Source organism: Lynx canadensis, chromosome C1 (genome assembly GCF_007474595.2).
Source record: "Lynx canadensis isolate LIC74 chromosome C1, mLynCan4.pri.v2, whole genome shotgun sequence".
In the NCBI taxonomy this organism is placed as follows: domain Eukaryota; kingdom Metazoa; phylum Chordata; class Mammalia; order Carnivora; family Felidae; genus Lynx; species Lynx canadensis.
Window position 1 is genome coordinate 80,221,331 of NC_044310.1, and position 24,104 is coordinate 80,245,434.

General features: G+C 42.8%; 1 protein-coding gene across 3 annotated transcripts in view; it reads left to right on the forward strand.

Moving 5' to 3' along the window:
• SLC44A3 (solute carrier family 44 member 3) overlaps nt 1-24,104 on the forward strand; it is a 104,023-nt gene that overhangs the window by 49,482 nt on the left and 30,437 nt on the right. For all 3 annotated transcript variants that reach the window (XM_030325716.2, XM_030325715.2, XM_030325720.1), the window contains 3 exons: nt 2,142-2,307; nt 11,869-12,025; nt 15,430-15,513. In XM_030325716.2, the coding sequence (XP_030181576.1) occupies nt 2,142-2,307; nt 11,869-12,025; nt 15,430-15,513 (407 nt within the window). The remainder of the gene's footprint in view (nt 1-2,141; nt 2,308-11,868; nt 12,026-15,429; nt 15,514-24,104) is intronic.

Sequence of the window (24,104 nt, forward strand, 5' to 3'; positions counted from 1 at the left end):
AGATGGTTTAGACAAAGATATTTAAAGACAGCAATGACCAGAATTTCTAGATCCTGCTTCTTTGGTGACTGCCATGGATTTGAAGGCTTATGTGAACCTTGACTTTAGCCACTCACTCTTGCCCCTCAGTGTGCCGAGCTGGAATATATATGACTGTGCTCTTGATGGCACAAGGCAGCCAAGAAGAGACCGTCCCCCATTAGCCTCCCGGGCCTCTGTATTTACCTTTCATCTGTCAAAGAAAGCATCCCTCCTATTCTATGGAAATGTTCACCCCCAAACCACGGGACACGCTGTCGGCATGTTCTTGTGAAACCACAGTCTATCCCCAGGAAATACAGTGTGCTTGTTGGTTGACCTTGCTCACTTCTGAGATTCTTTGGAGCGATTCTCCAAGTCTCCATCGACCTGACCTACCTAAGCCCGTGTGTTAGTGGTGAGGGGTTGCTTCCTTTAGCGTTGGGAATGCTTTCCTGAGGCACACTTATTTTGGAAAAGCATAAACACTTATCAGTGCTGTACCTGAAACAGAAATTGCCTCTAAGGCAGAAAGAGCCTAGCGCTCAATCAAATATTAACTTCTCTGTAAATCAAGCTGCCCCACTGTTTTTTCACAATGTGACTCTTGTTCAGCAGAACACAGAGCCTAAGGAACTAAGGCCAGCCTTCGTCTGTGGAATCACATTGCGCTACAGCATGGTTATCTTCTCCCACTTCCTTTGCAGAGACCCTATTGTGAATGTCTACAGACACGTGAATTATGAACCTAAAATCGATTTATACCTAAGAAGGAAAATCTGAAACTATCTTTAAATGTTGTCCAAGTTGTTGGTTTTGCCAAAGACTGAAGTGCCTATCTCTTACTTAACAGTAGTTTATTTTAAATACATAATGGAGAACATCTAGAAATCAAGCATAGCCACTGAGCTGGGATTTGGATTTACTAAATCCAAACTGAACTGAATTGAATTGCAGGGCTAATTCCAGGGTATAATTCAGGGGCTTCTTTAGATGAGGGCAAATAAAGCAGGGTATAGCCATGGGAATGGCAGGGCATTGTTGGGGTTACCATGCTGGTCTTGATTTAATACAGTATTGAGTTCCTGAAATTTAATAAAATCATGACCACTCACAAAGTGAAATTTCCATGGACCAGGCCCTATCTTCAGCATTTACCATGTAATCTCATTTAAACTACCAGCAGGAAGTTTAGTCTCCCAAAGGAGACTAAATAGCTTGCCCCAGTCTAACCAGGAAAGGATAAAGGCAAGATATGAACCTAGAAGTTTAACACTGAAACCCAATAGATATTTTATTATTTTTTTAATCTTTATTTATTTTTGAGAGAAAGAGACTGCGAGCGGGAGAGGAACAGAGAGAGAGGGAGACACAGAATTCCCAGCAGGCTCCAGGCTCTGAGCTGTCAACATAGAGCCTGACGCAAGACTCGAACTCATGAACTGTGAGGTCATGACCTGAGCCAAAGTCAGACACTTAACTGAGCCACCCAGGCGCCCCTCCAATAGATACTATAAATGTGTTAGAAGAGTTAGTCCTTGAAATGAAACCTGAAGTGAATCCCTTGGAAAAATGAAGACCTTGTCTCTTTTAGGAACTCTATGTTTTTGGTGGAGCAGAGGTCTAGAATATAGTCCTAATGGCTTTGTATGATTTCACCAATTTAACAAGCTTTATTTGTGTCACAAAGTGGTGTGGTAGAAAAACCATGGGTTTTAGAGTCAAATGTGTCTGGACTTATGTGCTCCTTCCACTAATCATGAGCAGTGAGACTGAAAGTCTCTTGAGCAGTGAGACTGAAAGTTTCTTGATTCTTCCAGACCTCAGTTTTCATATCTACAAAGTGAAATGACCATTGCGTACAGGTCAAGTGTCTCACAAATCGCCCACCCCTCAGTCATTATAAATATTGTTATGGATATTATTCCTAAGTTAAAAGTGTGTTCTCATTTTTTAGTTTGTGCTATGAAGACCTTCAATTATGGCAGATGCTTCAAACTTGACTTTGGCATCTGTGTTTCACATAACGCCAACAGCCAGCCAATAGGAAGTGTGGCCTGTTGAATCATCTTCCGTGCTTAGGAAAACGTTGGTGTAAAGCATGTTTGTGTTTTAAACTTTAGGAGCTGCACAGGTTATTGAAGGTGGCCAAGTGGAATATAAGCCTATTTTAGGCATTCGGTATATGTGGTGGTACCATTTGATTGGCCTCATCTGGACTAGCGAATTCATCCTTGCGTGCCAGCAAATGACTGTAGCCGGCGCACTTGTTACTTGCTATTTCAACAGGTAGGTCTAGCGTGTGGCTCCTATTGATTTGTCTATGTGCTTCATGTTGGGTGTCACAAAAGATATTTTGGAGTCTTAAAAGCAGTTGGCAAAAAACTAAGGTAAAAATTGGAGCAGGATGCCTATTTGGTAGTGAAAAGAAGTAGTATACCTTAAATTTGTCACATTTCCAAGCTCTCTTGCCTTGAGCTAGAAAATTCAGAAGGAAGGAAAGCAGGGGCATAACCAAACTACTTAGAATTGAAAGACAGCTGAAAGGAAAGGTTGACTTCGGTAAATATTCATTCTCATTGTCTTCAAACTTAAAAAAAATTACTGGTCTATTTGGAACACATGTCAGTAAGTTCTGCGAGCATTATTTTATCCTATGTAAATGAGAATGTCTTCTTGGAAAACCGTTTTAATGTTTATTTATTTATTTTTTTTAAATTTTTTTTTTCAACGTTTATTTATTTTCGGGACAGAGAGAGACAGAGCATGAACGGGGGAGGGGCAGAGAGAGAGGGAGACACAGAATCGGAAACAGGCTCCAGGCTCCGAGCCATCAGCCCAGAGCCTGACGCGGGGCTCGAACTCCCGGACCGCGAGATCGTGACCTGGCTGAAGTCGGACGCTTAACCAACTGCGCCACCCAGGCGCCCCAATGTTTATTTATTTTTGAGAGAAAGAGAGGGCGCATGTGCAGGGCAGGGGCAAAGAGAGAGGGAGACAGAGGATCTAAAGTGGACTCTGCGCTGACAGAAGAAAGCCCAGCACGGGACTCAAACCGGGGTCAGGGGACCCCAGAAAATAATTTTTAATCCTAAGGAAATTGTATACAACTCTAAAATACAGTTCATGTTCATATAGTTAAATACTAGTGAGTTAATGACTTCTTTGTTCACCGTGACACTTATTTAAATGTTTTCACCCCATTACCTCATCAAAATAACTGAGGACTCCCCACCCCCCCCAAAAAAAAAAATTTGTGTGTGTGACTCTCCATGGAGCAAAGATAAAACCACAGGCAAGCGGAGCAGGCCAGGACAATGACAGGGTTGGACTGAGAACAGGAAGTTTACTCCCAATAGGGCTGATCCTCCTCTAATCTTTCAGACCAAATGAGCAGATAAGCATGAGTATTCATGGGGGTAAGAAAGTCAACCAGGGATGATTCATCCCAGTGAGCAATTACCTCCCGACAGTAAGGAACCCCGTGGGTTTTAATACGAGGGTGCTGTTTGGGAGTCTTCGTCCCTACAGACTCTGTGGGACGCACACAGGGGCTGTAGCCCTTGGCCTTGAGAACCTCTGTGCCCCTGGGGGTGGGTGGCATGTGCTGCTTGCTCCTGAGTACAGGAGCAAAGATTATTTTAACCACATTGGCCAGCAGGTAACTTACATCTGTCTGATAGCAGTGATTTTGTGTTATCTTAGAAGCACAAAGCCAAATCATTTTCGATGAGGGTTTTGCTTTATACTTCCAGTGAAGCATATATCTGTGTCTCCTAACCCCTCCTCCTCCTCCCACTCCCCTCCCCACCAAACCCGAAAGAATGAAAGAGGAGGCATGAACACACCAGGACAGTAGGAAATGACAGAGAGAGGAAACATCAACCAAATGACGAAAGCTGGAGAGAGGATGGATGGGTAGCGGCTGAGCAGACTGCATAAACCTAAAAAGGCCTGTCTCTGGGGTGAGGAGGTGAAATTAAGATACAGGCGGACTTGAGTCACAAAAATTCCAGTCAAAAAGCTGGAATTCAAGTGTGAAATGTATTTCTGAAGGTTAGCTACAGGTCTTCCTAAAGAGTAGTTAGGCTCCAGGGCCCTTTCCCCAAACCAGCAGAAGACAGGAGCTTTGTTCTCCGGAGAGGTAAAGCAGAAAGGGTCTGGACTTGGGGCATCTGGCACAGCTGAGGTTGGGGGCGAGGCTGTGTACTGAAAGAAGGGGGGATAAGTGAAAGGGGGGCCCTGGTGAAGAATAGTGAGGACCCCCTCCCCCCACTGCCACCACCAACACGCATTCCATGGCTCAGCTCCTAGGATGTTGAGAGCAGGTTGATATCCTGCCCTCACCTCCACCCCCACCCCCACAAGACAGTAGAGGATTCTTTGGAGAAATTACCAACCCAAAGTAAGGACCTACTGGTAACCTGGTTGGGGCAGGGGGAGGAGACCCTCAGTGAAATGATTCCCTGACTGAACCAGACAGTGAAACTCACCAGGCAACTGTCACCCCTCATACAGAGCTTCCAATTCTCTCTTTAGGGCCTCAGTCTTAAATATGGATTGGTAGCCAGCGATTATTAAACATTCACAGAAAGCCTCTAGTGAACGAAAAAGTTTGAAATGAACAAAACAAACAGAGGGAATTAGGGAAAATGGAGACAGAGCAGGCAGCAGAAAAAAAAACTGCAAAAAAAAATGAACTATAATATTCTCAGAAAGAACAAAGAAATACTGCATCCATAAAATAAGTACCAAAAAAAGGAATGAAATACCTCTTAGTAATTAAAAATATGATTGCAAAAGTGCAATTTTTCTATTCAAGGATTAAAATATAAAATTAAATAATTTTTCCAGAAGGTACAGCAAAAGGACAAAGCAATGGAAAATAAAGGAAAATAAATAAAGTTAGAGGAAACATTTTGGATACCCAGTATCTGACTAATAAGAATTCCAGAAATAGAGAACAAAGGAAAAAGAAGGGAGGAAATTATCAAAGAAAATTTCCCAGAGCTGGAGGACATGAGTAAAGGGGAAGATCCCAGAAGTTTCTAAAGGGAAGACTAGATCACAGGCAAAGGATCAAGAACTAGAATGGGGTCTGATGTTCAACAGCAACTCTGAACCAGGAATACAATGGAGCAAACAAGGAGAGATTATTTCCCAATCTAGAATTCTATGCCTATTCATACTGTCAGTCAAGGGTAAAAGAGAATAAAGTCATGTTCAGGACTGCAACATCCCAAAAGACTTCACTCCCCATATCCTTTTTTAGAAAGGGTGTTCTGCTCTGAAATGGACAAGTAAACCAGAGAGGAAAACATGAGTTTCAGGAAATGGGCTTCAACACCATAAAAAAAAGAACAGGGAAATCCCAGAAGGGCAGCTATGCAGCAGGTATAAAAAACATCTATGGGGTGACTGGGTAGCTCAGTCAGTTAAGCATCTGACTGGATTTTGGCTCAGGTCATGATCTCATCGTTATGAGATCGAGCCCTGCATCAGGCTCTGCACTGGGTGGAGAGCATGCTTGAGACTCTCTGTCTCTTTCTTCCCCTCCCTTGCTTGCTTGCCCAGGAGCACTCTCTCAAAAACAAACAAACAAACAAACAAAAAAAAAAACCTAGTCCAAGGAGAAGCAGGAGAGCAGTGGACTCTAGGAGGCATGTCTCCAAGGAGGAAAAAAAGGGAAAAAAGAAACTAAGAGAATACCAGATGTATTTGAACATGCAGAGGAAAGATTTACACTTTGGTGAAGCATTCAGTAAAGCCAATGGGAAACCAGACAAAATAAAAAATGTGAAACAATTATTAACTTCAGGAAAACCCAAAAGTTGCGTAGGAAAGGAATTATAATCAGAATACAGTACTTGGTTTATAAGTCAATAAAGATAAATATATAATTTTTTTAAAGAATATACTACTTAGATCAGTTGTGAATGTTACTTATATATGGATAATGTAAACACAATATTAACTAAAACATACTCAATGGTAAAAGATTGAAAGTTTTTTCTCTAAGATCATGAACAAAAGTGCCCACTCTCACCACTCCTATTCAACATAGTACTGGAAGTCCTTGCCAGAGCAACAAAAAGAAATAAAAGATATCTAAATCAGAGAAAGAGGTAAAATTGTCTTTGTTTGCAGATGATATGGTCTTATATGGAGAAAAATTCTAAAAACTTCACTAAAAAACTGTTAGAAGTAATCATTGGATTCAGGAAAATTGCAAGATACAAAATCAACATTGCAGAAAACAGTTGTGTTTCAGTATTCTAACAACATATTGGAAAAACAAAACAATCTCATTCACAATAGCATTAAGAACAATAAGATACTTAGGAATAAGTTTATCAAGGAAGTAAACAATCTGTATCCTGAAAACCGTAAGATTTTGATGAAGGAAATTGAAGAATACACAAATAGACATTTCATGTTAAAATGTTCATACTGTCCAAAGCCATATATAGATTCAATGCATTTCCTATCAAAATTCCAATGTCATTTTTCACAGGAAAAAGAAAGCAATTCTAAAACGTGTGTGGTATTAAAAGATCCTGAATAGCCAAAGCAGTCATGAGAAAGAAGAACAAACCTGGAGGCATCACACTTCTTGATTTCAAATTATGCTTCAAAGCTATAGTAATCAAAACAGTGTGGCACTGGCATGAAAATGACACATAGATCAGTGGAACAGAATCAAGAGCCCAGAAAGGGAAAAGGATAGTCTCTTTAATAGGTGTTGGGAAAACTAGTAACTATAGACGAATGAAATTACACCCCTATCTTATATCACAAAAAATTAATTTGAAATGGTTTAAAGACTTAAACATAGGAACTGAAACCATAAAGCTCCTAAAGAAAACATAGGGACAAAGCTCCTTGACGTTGGCCTTAGCAATGTTTTTTTGAATATGACACAAAAGCATAGCAACAAAAGCAAAAACTGCAAAAAAAAGTGAGACTACATCAAACTAAAAAACTCTGCACAGTGAAAAAAAAATAAAATGAAAAGGGAAAAAACATTTGCACATCAAATATTTCATGAGAAGTTACTATCCAAAATATATGAAGAACTCATATAATTCAATAATAACAACAACAAAAAAAATCCGGTTAAAAACTGGACAAATGAACTGAATAGATATCTTTCCAAAGAAGACATATAAATGACAAACAAGTACATGAAAAGGTGTTCAGCATCACTAATCATCAGGGAAATGCAAATCCAAACCACAGGGAGATATCACCTCACCTGTTAGAATGGCTGTCATCAAAAAGGTAAGAGATAAGAGTGTTGGCAAGGATGTGGAGAAAGGGAGCCCTTGTGCACTGTTGGTGGGAATGTAAATTGGTACAGCCACTATGGAAAAACCAGTATGGAGTTTCCTCAGAAATTAAAAATAGAACCACCATATGATCCTGCAATCCCACTTCTGGGTATATATCCAAAGGAAATGAAAATAGGATCTCAAAGAGATATTTGCACTCCCGTGTTTATTGCAGTTTTATTCACAATGCCAAGCTATGGAAACAACCTAGATGTTAATCAACAGATGAATGGATAAAGATGTGGTGTATACACACAATGGAATTTTATTCAGTCATGAGAAAGAAGAGAATCTTGCCATTTGTGAAAATATTGGCTCTTGAGGGCATCATGCTAATAAGTGAAATAAGTCAGAGAAAGACAAATACCATATGATCTCGTTTATGTGCAGAATCTTAAAAAGCGAAACGGAGAAACATAGAAACAGAGTGGTGACTAACAGGTGTTGGTACAGCTGGGGGAAATGGGCAGATGTTGATTAAAGGGCATAAACTTCAAGTTAGGATGAATAAGTTCTAGGGATCTAATGTCCAGCATGGTGGTAATAATTAATAAGACTGTATCATATACTTGAAAATTGCTAACAGGAGTGCCTGGGTGGCTCAGTCAGTTAAGTGTCAGCTTTTGGCTCAGGGCATGATCTCACCACTTGTGAGTTCGAGCCCTGCATCAGGCTCTGTGCTGATAGCGCAGAGAAAATTGCTAAGAGAGTAGAACTTAAATGTTTTTACCACAATAAAGAATGTAATTATACGACATAATGGGGGTGTTAGCTACTGCTGTGTTGGTACTCATGTTGCTGTGTGTAAGTATGAGATCAAACACCGCACACCTTAAATTTGCACAATATCATCTGTCAATTATATCTCAATAAAGCTGGGGGAAAAACCCTAAAAACTTCAATATAATTATATTGAGAAAGGGCGAATGGGAAGATGTTTAGGTTGTATAAGAGAAACAATCAACAAACATCTTTCAAAGTGAGAAGTCAGTAGACAATATAAGAGGCTGAAAAAATAAGACCTGGCAGGAAGAACGTAATTGAGAAGCATAAGGGGAGAGTTTCAGAAGAAATAGCTAGGATATTACCTCTGGGGAAGAAAAGTAGCAGTGGGGAAAGCAAATTGCTATCTTTCCTGCTTAGCCTCATGCTATTTCACTTAAGATAGTTCGTGTATTACTCTGGGGCACCTGGGTGGCTCTGTCAGTTAAGTGTCTGACTCTTGATTTTGGCTCATGTCACGATCTCACAGTCATGAGGTCGAGCCCCATGTCTCCTGTAGAGCCTGCTTAAGATTCTCTCTCTCCCTCTGCCCTTCCCCTGCACATGCTCGCTCTCTCGCTCTCTCAAAAAAAAAAAAATATTTGATATATTACTTTGATAAAAATAAAATGCATGATGACTAATTTAAGCACTGTTTCTTTATTAAAGAGTTCCACTGTCTTTTTTGCTTTGTGTCTAATTTTGAAATAAGGTTTTTCTTTATCTCAAGGTTGCCAATATCTCATTTTAGCCTGCAGGGTAAGGAGTAAATATAGCCAGAATGCATTCAGCTCTGTCATTCATTTAAGCAGTAAGAGAGCTGACGAGTTCATACAAGCACCATCAAGTATCAGGATATGGCAACCTGTAAAATTTCTCTTTTACAACCATTTGCTTGAAGAGGGGTCAAGGGAGAGCCATAAAGATGTGGCTGGGGATGTGATAGAAGGAACTAGGACCGTGCAATTTGGAGAAGGGACGCTTGAGGCATGACGTCTTCATCACTTTCAAATACACAAAAGATGGTTTCCAGCTGCTCTCGATTCACTGAGAAGGAAGTGAGGGAAATGGGCTAACAGATGAGCCTGTAGAATTTAGCTAGGAGACAGATTTCCTAATCCTAACAGGAGTTGATGAGGACAGCTACAGAATCCTGTTCTTCATAGTAAAGACAATTTCCTTTTTCCGTAGAATTGGAAACATGAGCCTTGCAGGGATCTTGCTGCAAGAAACATCAGGAAAAGAGGGTCTCTTCAGGGACCACACTGTGCTCCTTTGCTTGGGACCGATTTACATTGGAGGTCATCCCTCCCATTCATGTCCGTCCTTGTTGAGGAGCCTTGGCACAAAATTCATTTCCCATCCTATTGAAGAGTTCGCACCACGAGGCTGCATCTAAGTACAGCTCAGACTTGCCTCTAGCGCCCTGAAGTTGCCGGCTTGGCCTTCTGCTCTGTTGTCCACAGGACTGGTAGTTGCAGTACAGTGCTTGTGTATCATGACCCGAAGCTGCTACAGGACTTGGGTGGATGGGACCATTAGCCCTCTGCCCAGCGACTTGAGTTGCTGCTGTGTGCTGGGGCTCTGGCTCCCTTGCATGGGGCCGGGCACCTTTCGCACTCAGGACAGCCACAAGTTTAAAAGAAGGGAGAAGCTGGGCTTGTGGGGCACATCCTGGAGTCCTCTACCCTCTCCTGCTACCCAGGTCTTTCTCATGCCACGCCCCCAGACTTGGGGTGGCGGGGGCTCCACACGGAGCAGGCTCTAAAGACGGAAGGTAGGCCTGACAGGAGGCCCCAGCTTCCTCGTGGCTCACCGCTGGGTGGCCCAATACGCCCAGCACTGCATTGCCACCATTGCCATTCCACAAGCCAGTGCTCCAAATACAATGAAATTCAGAGATAAGTATTATTGTAAGTCCCAGCAGATACATTCTGTTACTCCTCCTGGGGACAGGCTTTGCTGGTTGTAAAGGAGACAGAGACAAAGGCCCCAGGCAGAAACACAGCAGGGAGGGATAACAGGGTGATGTTACCTTTGAACATGGAGAAAGGTCTAAGAAGAGAATGTGGGAGCCTCAAAGACACTCCACTCATTTAACCCTTTTCTGTAGGGTCGTTTCTAATTTGGGAGGGTGGGGGCAGGTCTTGAATGACTCCTGGCTCCACGAGCCGGCCTAAGTGTAAAGGGCCGCCTTTTAAAGTTGTCTCTCTCATCACATGATAACCCAGCTTCTGGAACTTCTGCATCTTCTTCCAACCAAGCTCCGGAGAGCCTGGCATGATAGCCAGGATGTGTCATGGACCACAGCAGTCACTCCGCCTGAAATGGTTAATCTCGTCCCCGCTAAACCTTCTCAGCAAGATGATGCTCAACCCCAGACTTCAAAACCTGGGGGACCAGACTCCAAAGCCTCCATTCACAGTGGCCTACGCATCATTTGTTTCCCCACCAGATGGAAAGCAGGTGTTGTCCTCTTGTCACTGCACCCTCTCTTGAGCACGATAACGAGTTCTGAGGCACATAAATCTCCTAAATGGAAAAGTAAACATTCTTCCTTTAAAAAAAAAAAAAAAGCTGAGGAAAGGGAAAAAATGTGTCAGATTTTCCTGGCCTGTATTAGTCTCCTAGTTTATCAGATCAAAATGAATTCGTATCAGCAATAGCTTCCTTGGTATTTCCTATTTTCAGTAATATTGAATTGAAACACACATCACCCTTTTTGTGGGATGATTGGATTACAGTTCCTCCGCTCCCAGTATTACTTTTCACGTTCTCTTTTCCTTCCTGGATGATTTCAGTAACAGCAAAATACAGCCGTTGCCAACACTTGAGACATTTCTGGTCGTGTTCCTTTTCTCCCTCAAAACCTAGGCTGTTGTCAAAACCTTAATTCATCGTGACTTATTAGCAACCGGAGCAAGTTGTAGAATAATCCATTATGAAGAAACCAAGCTTCACTTGGAATCCGCGAGGTGGCTTCTCGGAAAGAGCCTCATTTTCTAGAACTGGCACCAGCGGGAATTCAGAGGGTCAGGGGAGGGGTTGCACCAGCCCTCCCTCCTTTGTTTTATCTTTCAGGTTTGGGGTAGAGTGAAGGCTGTGCCGTTCTGTTCGTTTTTCAGTTTTTTCTCCCCCCGCCCCCGCCCCTGCCTGTGAAACTGACTTTTGCATTCTTGTTTGCTGTGTCATGACAAGTTCCACAAATGATTCACACTGAAGTGACCTTTAAAGAGCAGAGCAGAAATCAGCTGGATTTTAGGAGCCTAGAGCTGTGCAGAAGCCAGAATTTTCTATCCCTTAACATTAAGCTGGAGCTCACTGGTGTCTCTGTGGCTGCCTTTCCTGGTCATGTGATTCTGGTGGTGATTTTAATCACTAAGCTAATGCTGGCAGTATTTACACATGTAATTGAAACCTTGGAAATTATTATATCATCAAGCTTCTGAAAATGAGATTTATAGGGTGACTTAAAGAATTGGTGGAGGGGGAGGTGTTGTAAAGAGGGAAACGTTTATTTTAACTCATCAGTACTTTTTTTTTTTTAATTTTCTGTTCTGTTTGTTTGTAGCATTGAGTGCCATGAAAAGGAGTCAGTCCAAGAAAGAATTTAACCTTAGCTACCAAGGAGTATAAAAGTTTTGCCAAATGCTTATTGCATTACTGCTTTATAAATGTTAGTACCATTGATGATTTGAACCAGAGAGAAGTTTTAAATGGTGTTTTTTAAATGTCGCCTTTTTTCCCCTGTTCCCAGAAATAAAAATGACCCTCCTGATCGCCCAATCCTTTGGTCTCTCTCCACTCTTTTCTGCTACCATCAAGGAACAGCCATAAAAGGGTCATTTTTAATCACTGTGGCAAGGATTCCAAGAACCATTCTCAAGTACATTTACAACACTCTGAAAGACAAGGTAAGGCAGCTCAGTCATGCATATTGCACGGGGTGTTTGACTTGCAGAAAAGTTAGTCACTGGAAAACTACAGCAGGTCCCTGGACAGGAATGTGAACCTGTGACAGTGGCCATTCAGCAGGCTCCAGTGTTCTTGAGCTCCCATCCCTTACCCGGCCCCTAGCAACCTTTTGGTCCCCAGCCTCTGTTTTGTTTATGGTTTTGTTTGTTGGGGTTTTTTTGCCAACAAACTGGCAGAGGTGGGGTGGGGAGGGAGTCCTGCCTTAGCTGGTTTTCCTTCTCACATAAATGCTGAACAAATGGGAGGAATTTTCAGATGAAATTCACACACTTTTTTGTGGGCATGCTTTTTGTTTAAATATTAAATATTTGTATATATATTAGTATATATATTAAATATATATTATATATTATTTAAATATGTTTAAATATATTAAATATTAAACATACTAAATATATTATTTGAATACATTTAAATATATTAAATATTAAATATCATGCTTTTTGTTTGAATAAGAAAAAATACTACAAGATAGGAATAATATTTGTTTCTGTTTTAATGTAAAATATTCCTTACTCCTTTGTTTTTTAGAGGTGCCATGGGAAGTGACCTGTGTGTATATGAGGGACAGAGGGAGCTTTAATGAGTGAGTGAGTGTGAGAGAGAATGTGTGTGTGTGTGTGAGAGAGTTGTGAGAGAATGTGTGAGAGCATGTGTGAGTGTGTCAGAGTGTGTAAGAGAGTTGTGAAAGAATATAAGAGAGAGGATGTGTATGTGAGAGAGTCTGTGTGTGAGAGAACACATGTGTGAGAATATGTGTGAGAGAATGTGTGTGGGAAAGAGTTGGGAGAGAATGTGTGTAAGAGTGTGTGAGAGTGCTTAAGAGAGTGTGTGAGAGAGCTGTGTGAGTGTGTTAGAGTGTGTGTGAGAGAGTTGTGAGAGAATGTGTGTTAAGAGTGTGTGAGAGAGCTGTGTGTGGGAGAGAGAGAGAAAACGTCCTAAAGAATGAGAAATGGACAAGTTGACCTAAATCTCAGCTCAAAAGACCGAAAACTGTAGGGCTTTTGTGCCTGGGGGTTTTTCTCCTCCCTGGTTTTTATTTCCATGCACATTTGGTTATGAATGCCAGTGGAAACCAGAACACCAGGAAAACAGCTGTTCTCATGGTATTTCTGGCCTGCCAAACAAGGGAGGGTTGGACTTTTCCCAACTTTTCCGTTCTCACACAATGTTAATCTCTCCCCATCCCCACCTCCGTGCTTGTGACTTGGTCAGAGTTTCACAAGTTTACCTAATTCTAACCTTTTGGGTATAACTATGTGTCCTTGGTAAATTAGGGAGATTTTTTATTATATTTTAAATTGATATTTTTAAGTCCATAATCAAGACTTAAGATTAGCTTATCAATTAGGAATAATTGATTGAATTTCACATAAAATTATCTAGCTTCCTCATCATGAAGTGCACGTTAAGAAGCTGCCCTGATCATAGAGTATTTTCTTGTATTTCTATTGAAAGATTACATTGTAGATACTAATTATGTACCCAAATTAAAAAAGAATCAAGTCTGGGGTGCCTGGGTGGCTCAGTCGGTTGACTACCCGACTCTTTTTTTTTTTTTTTATTTAAAATTTTTTTTTTTTCAACGTTTATTTATTTTTGGGACAGAGAGAGACAGAGCATGAACGGGGGAGGGGCAGAGAGAGAGGGAGACACAGAATCGGAAACAGGCTCCAGGCTCTGGGCCATCAGCCCAGAGCCTGACGCGGGGCTCGAACTCACGGACCGCGAGATCGTGACCTGGCTGAAGTCGGACGCTTAACCGACTGCGCCACCCAGGCGCCCCCCGACTCTTGATTTTGGCTCAGGTCATGATCTCATGGTTAGTGGGTTGGAACCCCCGGCTGGGCTCTGTGCTGACAGCTCAGAGCCTGCTTGGGATTATCTTTCCCCCTCTCTCTCTGCCCCTGCCCCCCAACCTCAAAAATAAGTAAATAAACTTTAAAAAATAGAAAATAAGTGTAACTTTTTGGAAATCCTATAGTGAGGTTTTCAGGGCTAAATTTCAAGTGATAAAAATATATATGCGTTTTGGTCACTTGAAGAGGCATTCCAATTGCAAGCCAAATCTAACTACTCTGGTTCCTGCATTTTCCAATTGATCCTTCAATCTCAAGAAGGATTTTTTTGAAGAACAAAATAGTTTTTTTTTAATTTTAAATATATTTATTGTATGCATCAGTAATAGATAATCACAAATTATTGAGCAGTAGGGCACCTTACCATCCTTCCTAGAGCTAGAACACCTTAAACTCTGGGGCAGCAGCCTTCCCTAAATGTAAAAGAGAAGTCAGTGAATTGGTCACTTTGGCAAAGGTCCAAAGATTATTTATCACTCCTGAGATCCCAAAAGGATCAATGGGCCAAACTCCCCTTCAGTGATGTCACTACTGTAGAAATGTGTCCTGTCTTAGGTTAAAAAGATACACTTTTCCTCAGCAGTACAGCTCCGTACCGTGTCTACAATTTAAACACTTCATACAGCCACTGTGTGATCTTCCTTACGTGAAATGGCTCATTCACAACCACAGCCAGGCTGAAAAGTATCCAGATAAAGTTTCATCCAAATGAAGTAACACTGGGACAAGAAAATGTCCATATAAGGTTGAGTGACTCCTGGGGTCCTCAGAGAGCACTATTTCAGGATTGTTTACAGGGATTTTTTTTTTTTTTTTTAATCTGGGAAGTGGGTGGGACACATTGAATTACCCCTCCTCCATGAGTTTTATTAAATTATTCACTCTTGAGTTATACACATGTCCAAATTATATTTCAGAGGACTAATTTGTGCCTTGAAATTTAGCCCTGAAAGTCTCAGTATAGGATTTTTTTTTTTTTTTTGCAGAAAAACTTGATTCTTTTTCTTTTTTTTTTTTTTTTAATGGGCACATAACTAGTATTTACAATGCATGGTTTTATTGTCTTTGGACATGAATTTTTCGTGAATACAAACTGGTTTGAAAAAGCAAAGTTTAATTGATGGCACTCAGGGGAAGACGCAAAGAGATTTTTTTGTTTCTTACTAGAACCAGAAGGCTTAGTTTCCCTTTGCTAGTAAATATAAACTAACCCGTATCCATTTTTGCTGAGTCAACAGCAATCACAACAAGGTAAGCCCACAGGAGAGACACTTCACTCATCAGTGATAATAATGGTAATAATTAGTAGCATATGTAGAATAGAAGGACTTCTCCCACACTGAGAGAAAATTGCTACCGTGCTTCCCCAGGTAGGTGCATAAATCTCAAATAGAAACATACTGTGTGTCTGCAGAAACTGCCTGCTTGCTTCTTTCCTGTGTTTCTGACTCTTGTTCATTTGGTTTTGATCCCGGTCCCACCAGCATAATGCATGGTCGACATACATGTTCAGATGCTGCTTCTGCTGTTTCTGGTGTCTTGACAAATGCCTATGCCATCTCAACCAGGTACGCACCCTACCACATATCCCGGGGACACACAGAGAGGCCCTTGAGTGGACTCCATCTCTTAGGTCAGGGGTTAGCAAATTTTTCTGTAAAAGGCTAGACTGTATAAATATTTTAGGCTTTCGGGCCAGTCTTGGTTGCCACTACTCAATTCTGCCGTGGTAGTAGGAAGGCAGCCGTAGACAATATGCAAATGAATGGGTATGACTGTGTTCCAAAAAACTTTATTCATGGACACTGAAATGTGAATTTCATGTAATTTTCACATGTCAAGAAATCTTATTCTTCTTTTGATTTTTTTTCAACAGTTTTGAAAATATGAAAGTTATTCTTGAAAGCAGGCTGTCTGATGGATCTGGTTCCTGGGCTGTAGATTATAGATCGTTACCTTAGAATCTTAGGTCATTAAAGCCATTCTTCACGTTCTGAAAGAGATGTGTTTCTCTTCTCAGAAATAAAAAGGGGAGGAGCCTTTAGAAATTCCAGCATAATGAGTATGTGTCAACTGAGAGCTAATTTTCAATGTCTTCTTCAAGAAGTATAATTTTCCTAAAATAGGAAAAGAATTGCCTCTCTGATTTTTGTATATTTCACCAGCTTTTCCCTTTCAAGCTATAAATATTCCTTTAAAAATCAGAAAAGTTATATACTGCAATTGTTTGAATTTCAATTTTTTTCTCGAGTCTTTCAAATTGATGGAAATTTAAATATATGTTACGTTTTTCTGTAGATAATTTAGGAAATTAATAGCCCTTAGTCAGATTTACACAAAGCAGTATTTTTCTAAGTCAGCAGACTGTTTTATAATTTAAAAGTCCACAGAAATCTCACTTAGCAAAGTATTCCTTAATATTGCCCCTCTTCCTAATAAATATAACAGCAGAACTAAAGGGACTAATTAATTAGACCATCCATGTTTAATGTCTTATTACAAGTGGTATTGAGAATACCTTTCATTGTTCAGGGGAAAGTGTAATCTTCTTATAGTAAAGCTCTATTTTTAAGGCTCTTAAGAATTTTAGAGTTTATCTTAGATTGTATTTAGTTTTCATTTGGTTTGCTCTCAGCCAGCATGTATAAAACACAGTAAAATACGAAACAGCACCTTTCAGAATGGTGGGCTGTATAGCAAGTGAAACCAAATCCTGTGAATGTCTTGTCATGGATGTAATATTCCAGCCTCCCTCTTCCTAGAACTGTGTGCACATATCCCGACACCGACTTATTCTGCAAAGATTTTGATATGCGTTATAAAAATATACCAATTGTAATAAAATATATATACGTGAAAATCCAGGCTAAGAAACATATAAACTAGAAAGACAAAAGCAATGGGACCATTGATATGCAGATATCTATGTTGTCCACATGGTCCTATAAGGCCTGTCACTGTATATGTAAATTCATGTTCTTTCCCTGTCCCTCCTTCACTCATGGAAGCCTAGGGGCTCCTTGTGGATGCTGTAGGAACCAGCACTTCAGGAGAGGAGGGCAAGGGCTGAGAAGGAAGAAAGGTGGGCTCGGTCCCATACCTGCACCACCTTACCCTGCCTTCCAAATAGAACTTATCTGAGCCAGGAGTGGGATTCCACTGAAGGTTTCATTTGAGGACAGGGCTCTACTGCTAAGATACATTTGTGAACCACTGTCCTGTGTTATGTTTATGTTTATTTCCTCTGCCTTGTTATCCTAAGGGACATATGTTCTGCATTCTGAAATTTCACCACCTCATATTAACCCAATACCCTTTCCCTTGGGAGTTCAAAATGTTCCCAAGATCATAAGTAGCACCAGTGTTAGCCACACTATAGTTACCATTATGAAGGTGAGGGACCCTGTAACAGATGTACAATGACAGTGATTGTCTGAGTCACGAAAAAGCTCAACTAGCCTTGATCCCGTTCGTGGTGAATCAGTGTTGCAAACAAGGATAGATCCTTCAGATTCTGATCACGGTGCTGGTGCAGTAGGCCTTGGCCTAAACCAGCTGTCAGAGCATCGTTCATTTGGGGTGGCTCCTACGGGACCAGGCAGGTCCAGCTAACACAGTCATTGCTGGGAGGCCTGAGATTTAGGAGATGGAGAAAAAGGAGGCAGCATGGAGAAGGAAGAGGAATAATTGATGTGAATACTGATAGGGAGGGAACAGTCACCTCTGGTCTGAATCAACTACCGAGGGGCGCCTGGGTGGCTCACTTGGTTAAGCATCCGACTCTTGATTTTGGCTCAAGTCATGATCTCATGGTTCATGAGACTGAGCCCTGACTCAGGCTCTGCATTGACAGGGCAGAGCCTGCTTGGGATTCTCTCTCTTTGTCTCTCTCTGCCCCTCTTCCACTTTCTCTCTCTCTCACTTTCTTTCTTTCTCTGCCTCTCCCCTACTCTCTCACTCTTGAAATAGATAAACTTTTAAAAAAACAAATCAACAACTAGAAAGCAGAGTAAAATAAAGATTTTAAGAATAAAGCTAGTTACCGTCTAATGGTGGTCAGAGTTGTTGTGATCTCCTTAGGCAGGAGACGAAGGAAAGGGAGGCTAAAGTGAGAAAGAATTTAGATTTGCCTTTTGAAAAATATCCTGGCACTGTCATGAGCTACCAGAATATTTCTCTAGAGAGCTGAGACCTATTTTATTTGCCTTGTTTTGTGCAGTCAGAGCTGGGAAAGGCTAAAAGAGAATGAGCCCCATTTGTTTGCATCAGAACCCAGATACTCTTCTTTACTTAACATCAAGGAGCTGGTTGTGTTCCACCGCTGCTGCTCAGAAGCCCAATCCATTTTCACCAGCCCCAGGAGGGTGGCAGGTGGTAGTTGCTGCATTTTATAGACACCCAGCCTGTGGCTGGGCGGTAATTCACTTGCACACTGGGAGATGAAACCCCACATCTCATCGTTTCTCATTACTTGTCTCTCTGTGTCGTAAATGCCAAATATGTGCATACCTGAAAAAAATTACACGTGTGCGCTTCACCCGTTTATTTATCCAACAACTTATTTGCTTGTTTGTGGTGTATTCGAACCACTTGAACCCCAGCATCAAGGGCAAGGGGACTGTGGTGAAAGAACCAATATACAGCAAAGCCAGGCCTTCCAGGAGCTGACAAGCTAGTTTGAGGGATGGGGAAACAGTACGAGGCATTTGCATGAGATCTTTACATAACTGTGCGGAGAAGTGCGTGTTGAAGTGTTGGAACGGGGACAATGGAAGTTGAGGAGAGGAGAATCTCGGTGGTTAGGAGAGGTGTCACAGAAGACGTCGCGTTTGCCATAGAGCACAGAGCACCCGCTGGAGGTCAGCGGCTAGTAACAGCAGCAGGAGCAGTGGGCTTTTAGCACTCACTCTGCTGCCAGCTGTAAGCTAAGTAATCTTCCTGCATTCCAGCCCTCTGAGATAGTATCTCCAATGTATAGATAAGGAAACTAAGGCTTGAGAGGGCATATAGCTAGTAGAACTAGGATTTAAATCCGTATCTATTTTGTCTCTGGGACCCAAGCCCTTAACCACCATGCATTTTTTTTAAGTTTATTTATTTATTTTGAAAAAGAGTGATAGAGCAAACAGGGGAGGGGCAGAGAGAGAGAGAGAGAGAGGGAGGGAGGGAGAGAGAGAGAATGAATCCCAAGCAAGCTCTGCATTGTCAACACAGAGCCCAGCGCGGGGCTCGAACTCATAAACCGTGAGGTCACGACCTGAGCCAAAACCAAGAGTTGGACACTTAACCAACTGAGCCACCCAGGTGCCCCGCCACTGTGCATTTTTAAACAAGAGGAGGGAGTCACAGCTCCTGTCTATGGTAGATCTCTCTAGTGCCTGTCCAAGCCAGGGTCCAAACCAGTCAGTTTTCTGGCAGTTGAGCAGATCGTTTACAGGGCAGATTTTGGTGGAGGACAAGAAAAATTGAAAAGGGTGAAGGATGAATCATGCAATTATAGATCCAGAAAAGGCTTGTCAGGGCCCACCTCCTCCCCTCTGACAAGTTGAGTGTCAAAGTGTCTGAGAGGATGGACTGGCTGTTCTCAGAGATTTCCAGTGGAGCAGATCCTGTAGCCTCCCCCTCCCTTCCAGCACTTTCCAGGAGCCTGACTGAGAAGTTCCCCTGTGGGGCTCTGCAAGCTAACCCAATGGCAGACACACCTCTTATTTCTTATGGTGTCCACACAGTTCCTTATGGAAATGTGTCTCTGAGTGCACATCTCTTGCCCATTGATGACACGAATGTCTATCCCAGCGCTGATGGTAGTTTTAGATCAGTGTTCCTCTAAGTTTGAAACCTACTCATAGGCCACAAGACTCTTCCTGATGTTTGCAACCAGACCTGCAACATTCCAGAATGTTCTGTCTTCAATTCTTATAGGCAAATGGCAAAATTTCGTGGGTTTTCCTTGTCGCATACAACAAAGAGCTATTAACCAATCAGCCAAGTACATAGTGTGTTACTAAAGCTTTACTAAAGTGTGCTATTTATGAACTAAAATTGATGTTTTACTTCGTTTCCTGAGGACGCAAATTGATAATTCTGTCAAGACGTCAGGCTGCCAAAGCTGTGCCTGGCAACGCTGCCAAGCTTGTGAATGTGCTCGCACAGTTGGGCGTCAGCAAAGTGGGGAAAGAACACTTTGCGGTGGTTGTACCGCCAGAGTCACTCCGGGTTGGCTGTCCTGTTCAACTGTAGTTCTTCCTGCCTTAACTAACATTTTACTGTGTGGACTACTTGGCTCTTGTTTAACGTGTGTCTTTTTGTCATGTTGAGCATTGCATTCCTCTTTGATCCTTTGTTCTTCCAGCAGAAGTGGGAAAGGGGGTGCAGGAAGTGAGCTGTGGGCTCTGGGCAAACCATATGAGGATGACTCTTCCCGCTCTGTGTCCTGGAAGGAGCTCCTGGGTAAAGCAACCCCTAGTCAGATGTCACAGCAACTGCCTTCTGCCTACCTTGTAGCGCTGGGGTGAATCCCTCCACCTTCCTGAGCTTCCATGGAATGAGAGGCTCAGTTTACGTGACCCCAAGGTGTTCATATTGCTTTCTGACCATGTGGTGGTCACACCGCCCCATCACAGAGTGGGGAAAATTTGAACCGCATGTTTCTCTGTCAGATTCCAAACGACCGGCTTGGTTTTTTTTCACATTGTACTTTTCATCCATGGTGAGGACTTGCCCTGGGATCCCAAAGATCAGCGAGCCACAGTTTATGTGGCCCCGATCTCCAGCCTCAGAGTCTCGTGGAGTACACCGAACACGTGAGGGGGCCATGTGGCTGCATCCTCTCCTGGCAGTTCCCCTGGACCACTGCTACGCAGGGATAACAGCAAGTACGCAAAATGACTGGTGACAACATACTGATGCGATGCCAATCACCTCTGTCATTCTCACGAGTGGAGAGCACGGTACCGCCCGGCAGTTTTCACGTCCCTTCTTTCCTGCCGTGGGCCATCGTGCAGGTGGCTGGCTGACTGATGGAGATCTGCCGAATCTCCTGTTCGCCTTATTGCAGGCCATAAAGCCACAGCCTACCGTCCCTGGGCATCTGTCTAGATAGGAGAGACTAAGTTGATCAGAAATGCCTGTGGCTTCCTGTCTTCCCGAGTAACAGATATACCGGCCCGAAAAGCCCCAGATAATCCTGTCCAGTCCGGGGCAGAGAAAAACTTGCTGCTGCCCGGAAAACACACGCATCTCTCCCTTCCCTTCTTCATAGCCCACCCCCGCACCCCACGCTGCCTGCCAGTCCCTTTCTTTCAGTGCACATAATGTTGGTCTCTGTCTTCCAAGCCTTTGGCAGGCTTGATTTTGTAATATCTCAAAGCCTTCTCTCCCCACTGCTGACTTTCCCTGCATTAGCTTGGTTTCAATGACCCTCTTTCTCATAGTCCATCAATAGCAAAGGCACTCGGTGACCCATCCATGTCAGGTTCTGGTTCATCCCAAGCCAACTGGCAGATCTCCAGTGACTCCTCTCCTCTCTCCCCAGGGCAGCATGTACATCTCATGGAAAAAAAAACAGTGATGAATATTGTGCAATTTCTCTAGCTAAATTATGAAAATGATGTAAAGGGTCTTAAGAGGACACAGTGCTTTTGGTAGCGGACATTGCCATAATAGGTAGCATCATCCCAGAGCGTCCAGACAGCCATTCCCTCAGTGACAGCGGTTCTGGATCCTGCCACTCCCCAGCTATTCTGGGGCAGCCAGCTGATGGTGAGGGCCCTCAGAGGTGCCCCCAAGTGTGCGTGTTTTAGGAAGAAGCTAACATGTGTGTCAATATGATAGTTTACATTAAAGCCCATTTATAGACGATGGTAATCCTCACAGCCCAGCTGTTTGGTGGCAAATGCTGCTACCCTGGCTTTAGATAGAAAGGAATCGAGACACCTATTTGTCAGGGGCCCCAGACTGTCTGGGGGAAAACGAACTGTCTCCTCACGTTGCCTGGTGCATGGCTCTGAACCCGCTATGCTTAGGGCCATGGCTGTATGTGCCTTCCTTGGGAACAGCCTCTCTGGAGCCCAGCTCCCACCTGCTGTGGGTGTGACAAGAGTCACAGCTCGGGAGGGTGAGGCCCCAAAGCCCTCTTCCCCAAGTGGGCCATAGCAGCTTCTCCTGTTTTGGGGGTAAGGCCCAGTGAACAGCTGCCATCTTAGGTTGGACTCTGAAGTCCTTCCTGACTTGAAATTCTTCTGTCTTCTCAGAGAGGCAATTAATATTTGTTGAGTGAATGCATCACCATGGGGTAGGGAGGGTAGGCTGTGCATGCAGCCCTCAGCTAATCAGAAAACCCTCCAGAGAGGCAACTGTTAGGCATTATTACTTTGGCTCTCCACGGGGTGTAACTCCTGGAGACAAGAATACCTCCACTTACTAGGCACTTGCATTGTGCCAAGCACTGTGCTAACTACATGTATTAACCATCTCCGTCTCACAAATAATCCTGTGAGGAAGGTATGATTATCCTTTTTTGTTTGTTTTTTTGTTTTGTTTTGTTTTAAATAGATGATGCAGTCAGGTTCAGAGAAGTTAAGTAGCAGCCTGCTCTAGGACAGGAAGAAAGTAACAGAGCTGAGGGTTGAAGTTTTGGAGACCTAATAAATCCTTGTCCAAGTTCTGAACAACTGAGAGACACAAGAGTTAAGCAGGTGAGGATTAAAAATATCACCTTGAGAGGCACCTGGCTGGCTCAGTTGGTAGAGAGTGTGACTCTTGATCTCAGGGTTGTGAGTTTGAGCCCCTTGTTGGGTATAGAGATTTCTTTTAAAAAAAAAAAAAGTCTTTTAAAAAATGCCTTAAAACATTAAAAAAAAATCACCTTGAGTACCTAAGAAGTGTGTCAGAAAATGTATTGTAGGAACAGTTTATTAATGTCTCATTCCTGAAACAGACCAACTCATCCTCTCCCTGGCCCAGCCAATGATGTAGACCTGCCTCTGGGTTCTCCTCTGTAAGCTTACCTCTGAGGAGCTAAGAAGATGCTCTCTCAGTAACAGGTGGATCCCAAAGAGAAGAACAAAGGGCTGAGCCAGCCTGAGGTCTCCTCCTACCCCTCAAAATTACCTTAAGTCAGCCTCCCCTTCAGGGAGCACATGAGAGGTAATATCCTAAAGGAAGTCTCTGGCCATGGAAACACAAATACAAGGTTACCCCACACCAGGATTCAAACCCAGGTCTCCCGCAGTCCATTAGGGCATTTCTTCCACAGGGTAGGAATACAGACCCTAGAATTCTAGAGATCATGGCACACCCTCACCTCGTGATAGCAGAGTCTGGGGTCCAGTGGGCTTCAGAGCCTCAACTGGGGTCAGCGCTTTTTATCCTCTTCTCTGCCACGTATCATTTTCTCTCTCTGCCTCACAAACATCATTGAGACACTGGGGACAGACAGGTATGCCGCATTACACAATGTGAGCTGTCCTAGCTTACCTTTTAAGCAGAACCATATGTAAATCTCCTCCATTCCTTGGGCACCATGGAAGTCAGTCTCATGCTCGTGAGCAAAACGATGGGGAACATTTGGATCCTGAAATGGGTGGGATCTCCGTTCTTATTAATGGTTCCAAGCTCTCAGATTCCTTCTCCAAGCCTCTTCTCTTCTCACACTTTAGTCCCTTTTTCTGGAAGACATTTATCCATATCTGATGAGAGCTCCTTCTTCCTCCCCCACTTTTCCCCCTCCCTGGGTCTGGACCATATACCCATTTCCCAGCAGTTTGATAAAGTAGAAAGAAGGCAGGCAGGTCTGGGCTCTTCCACTTATTGTGTGACATTGGACAGGTTGTTTAACTTTTCAGCCTCAGTTTTCCTACACATAAAGCAAAATTCTTAAAGAATTTTTTAAATTTTATTTTAGAGAGATCTAGGGGGTAGAGGGACGGAGGGAGGGAGGGAGGGAGGGAGGGAGAGAGAGAGAGAGAGAGAGTCCTAAGCAGACTCAATGCTCAGAGCAGAGCCTGACATGAGGCTTGATCCCACAACCCTGGGATCATGATCTGAGCCAAAACCAAGAGTCAGACACTCAACCAACTCAGCCACCCAGGCGCCCCAAGCAAAATTCTTAAACCTATCTCATAGGCAGTGAGAAGGTCAGCCCAGCGAATACATATAA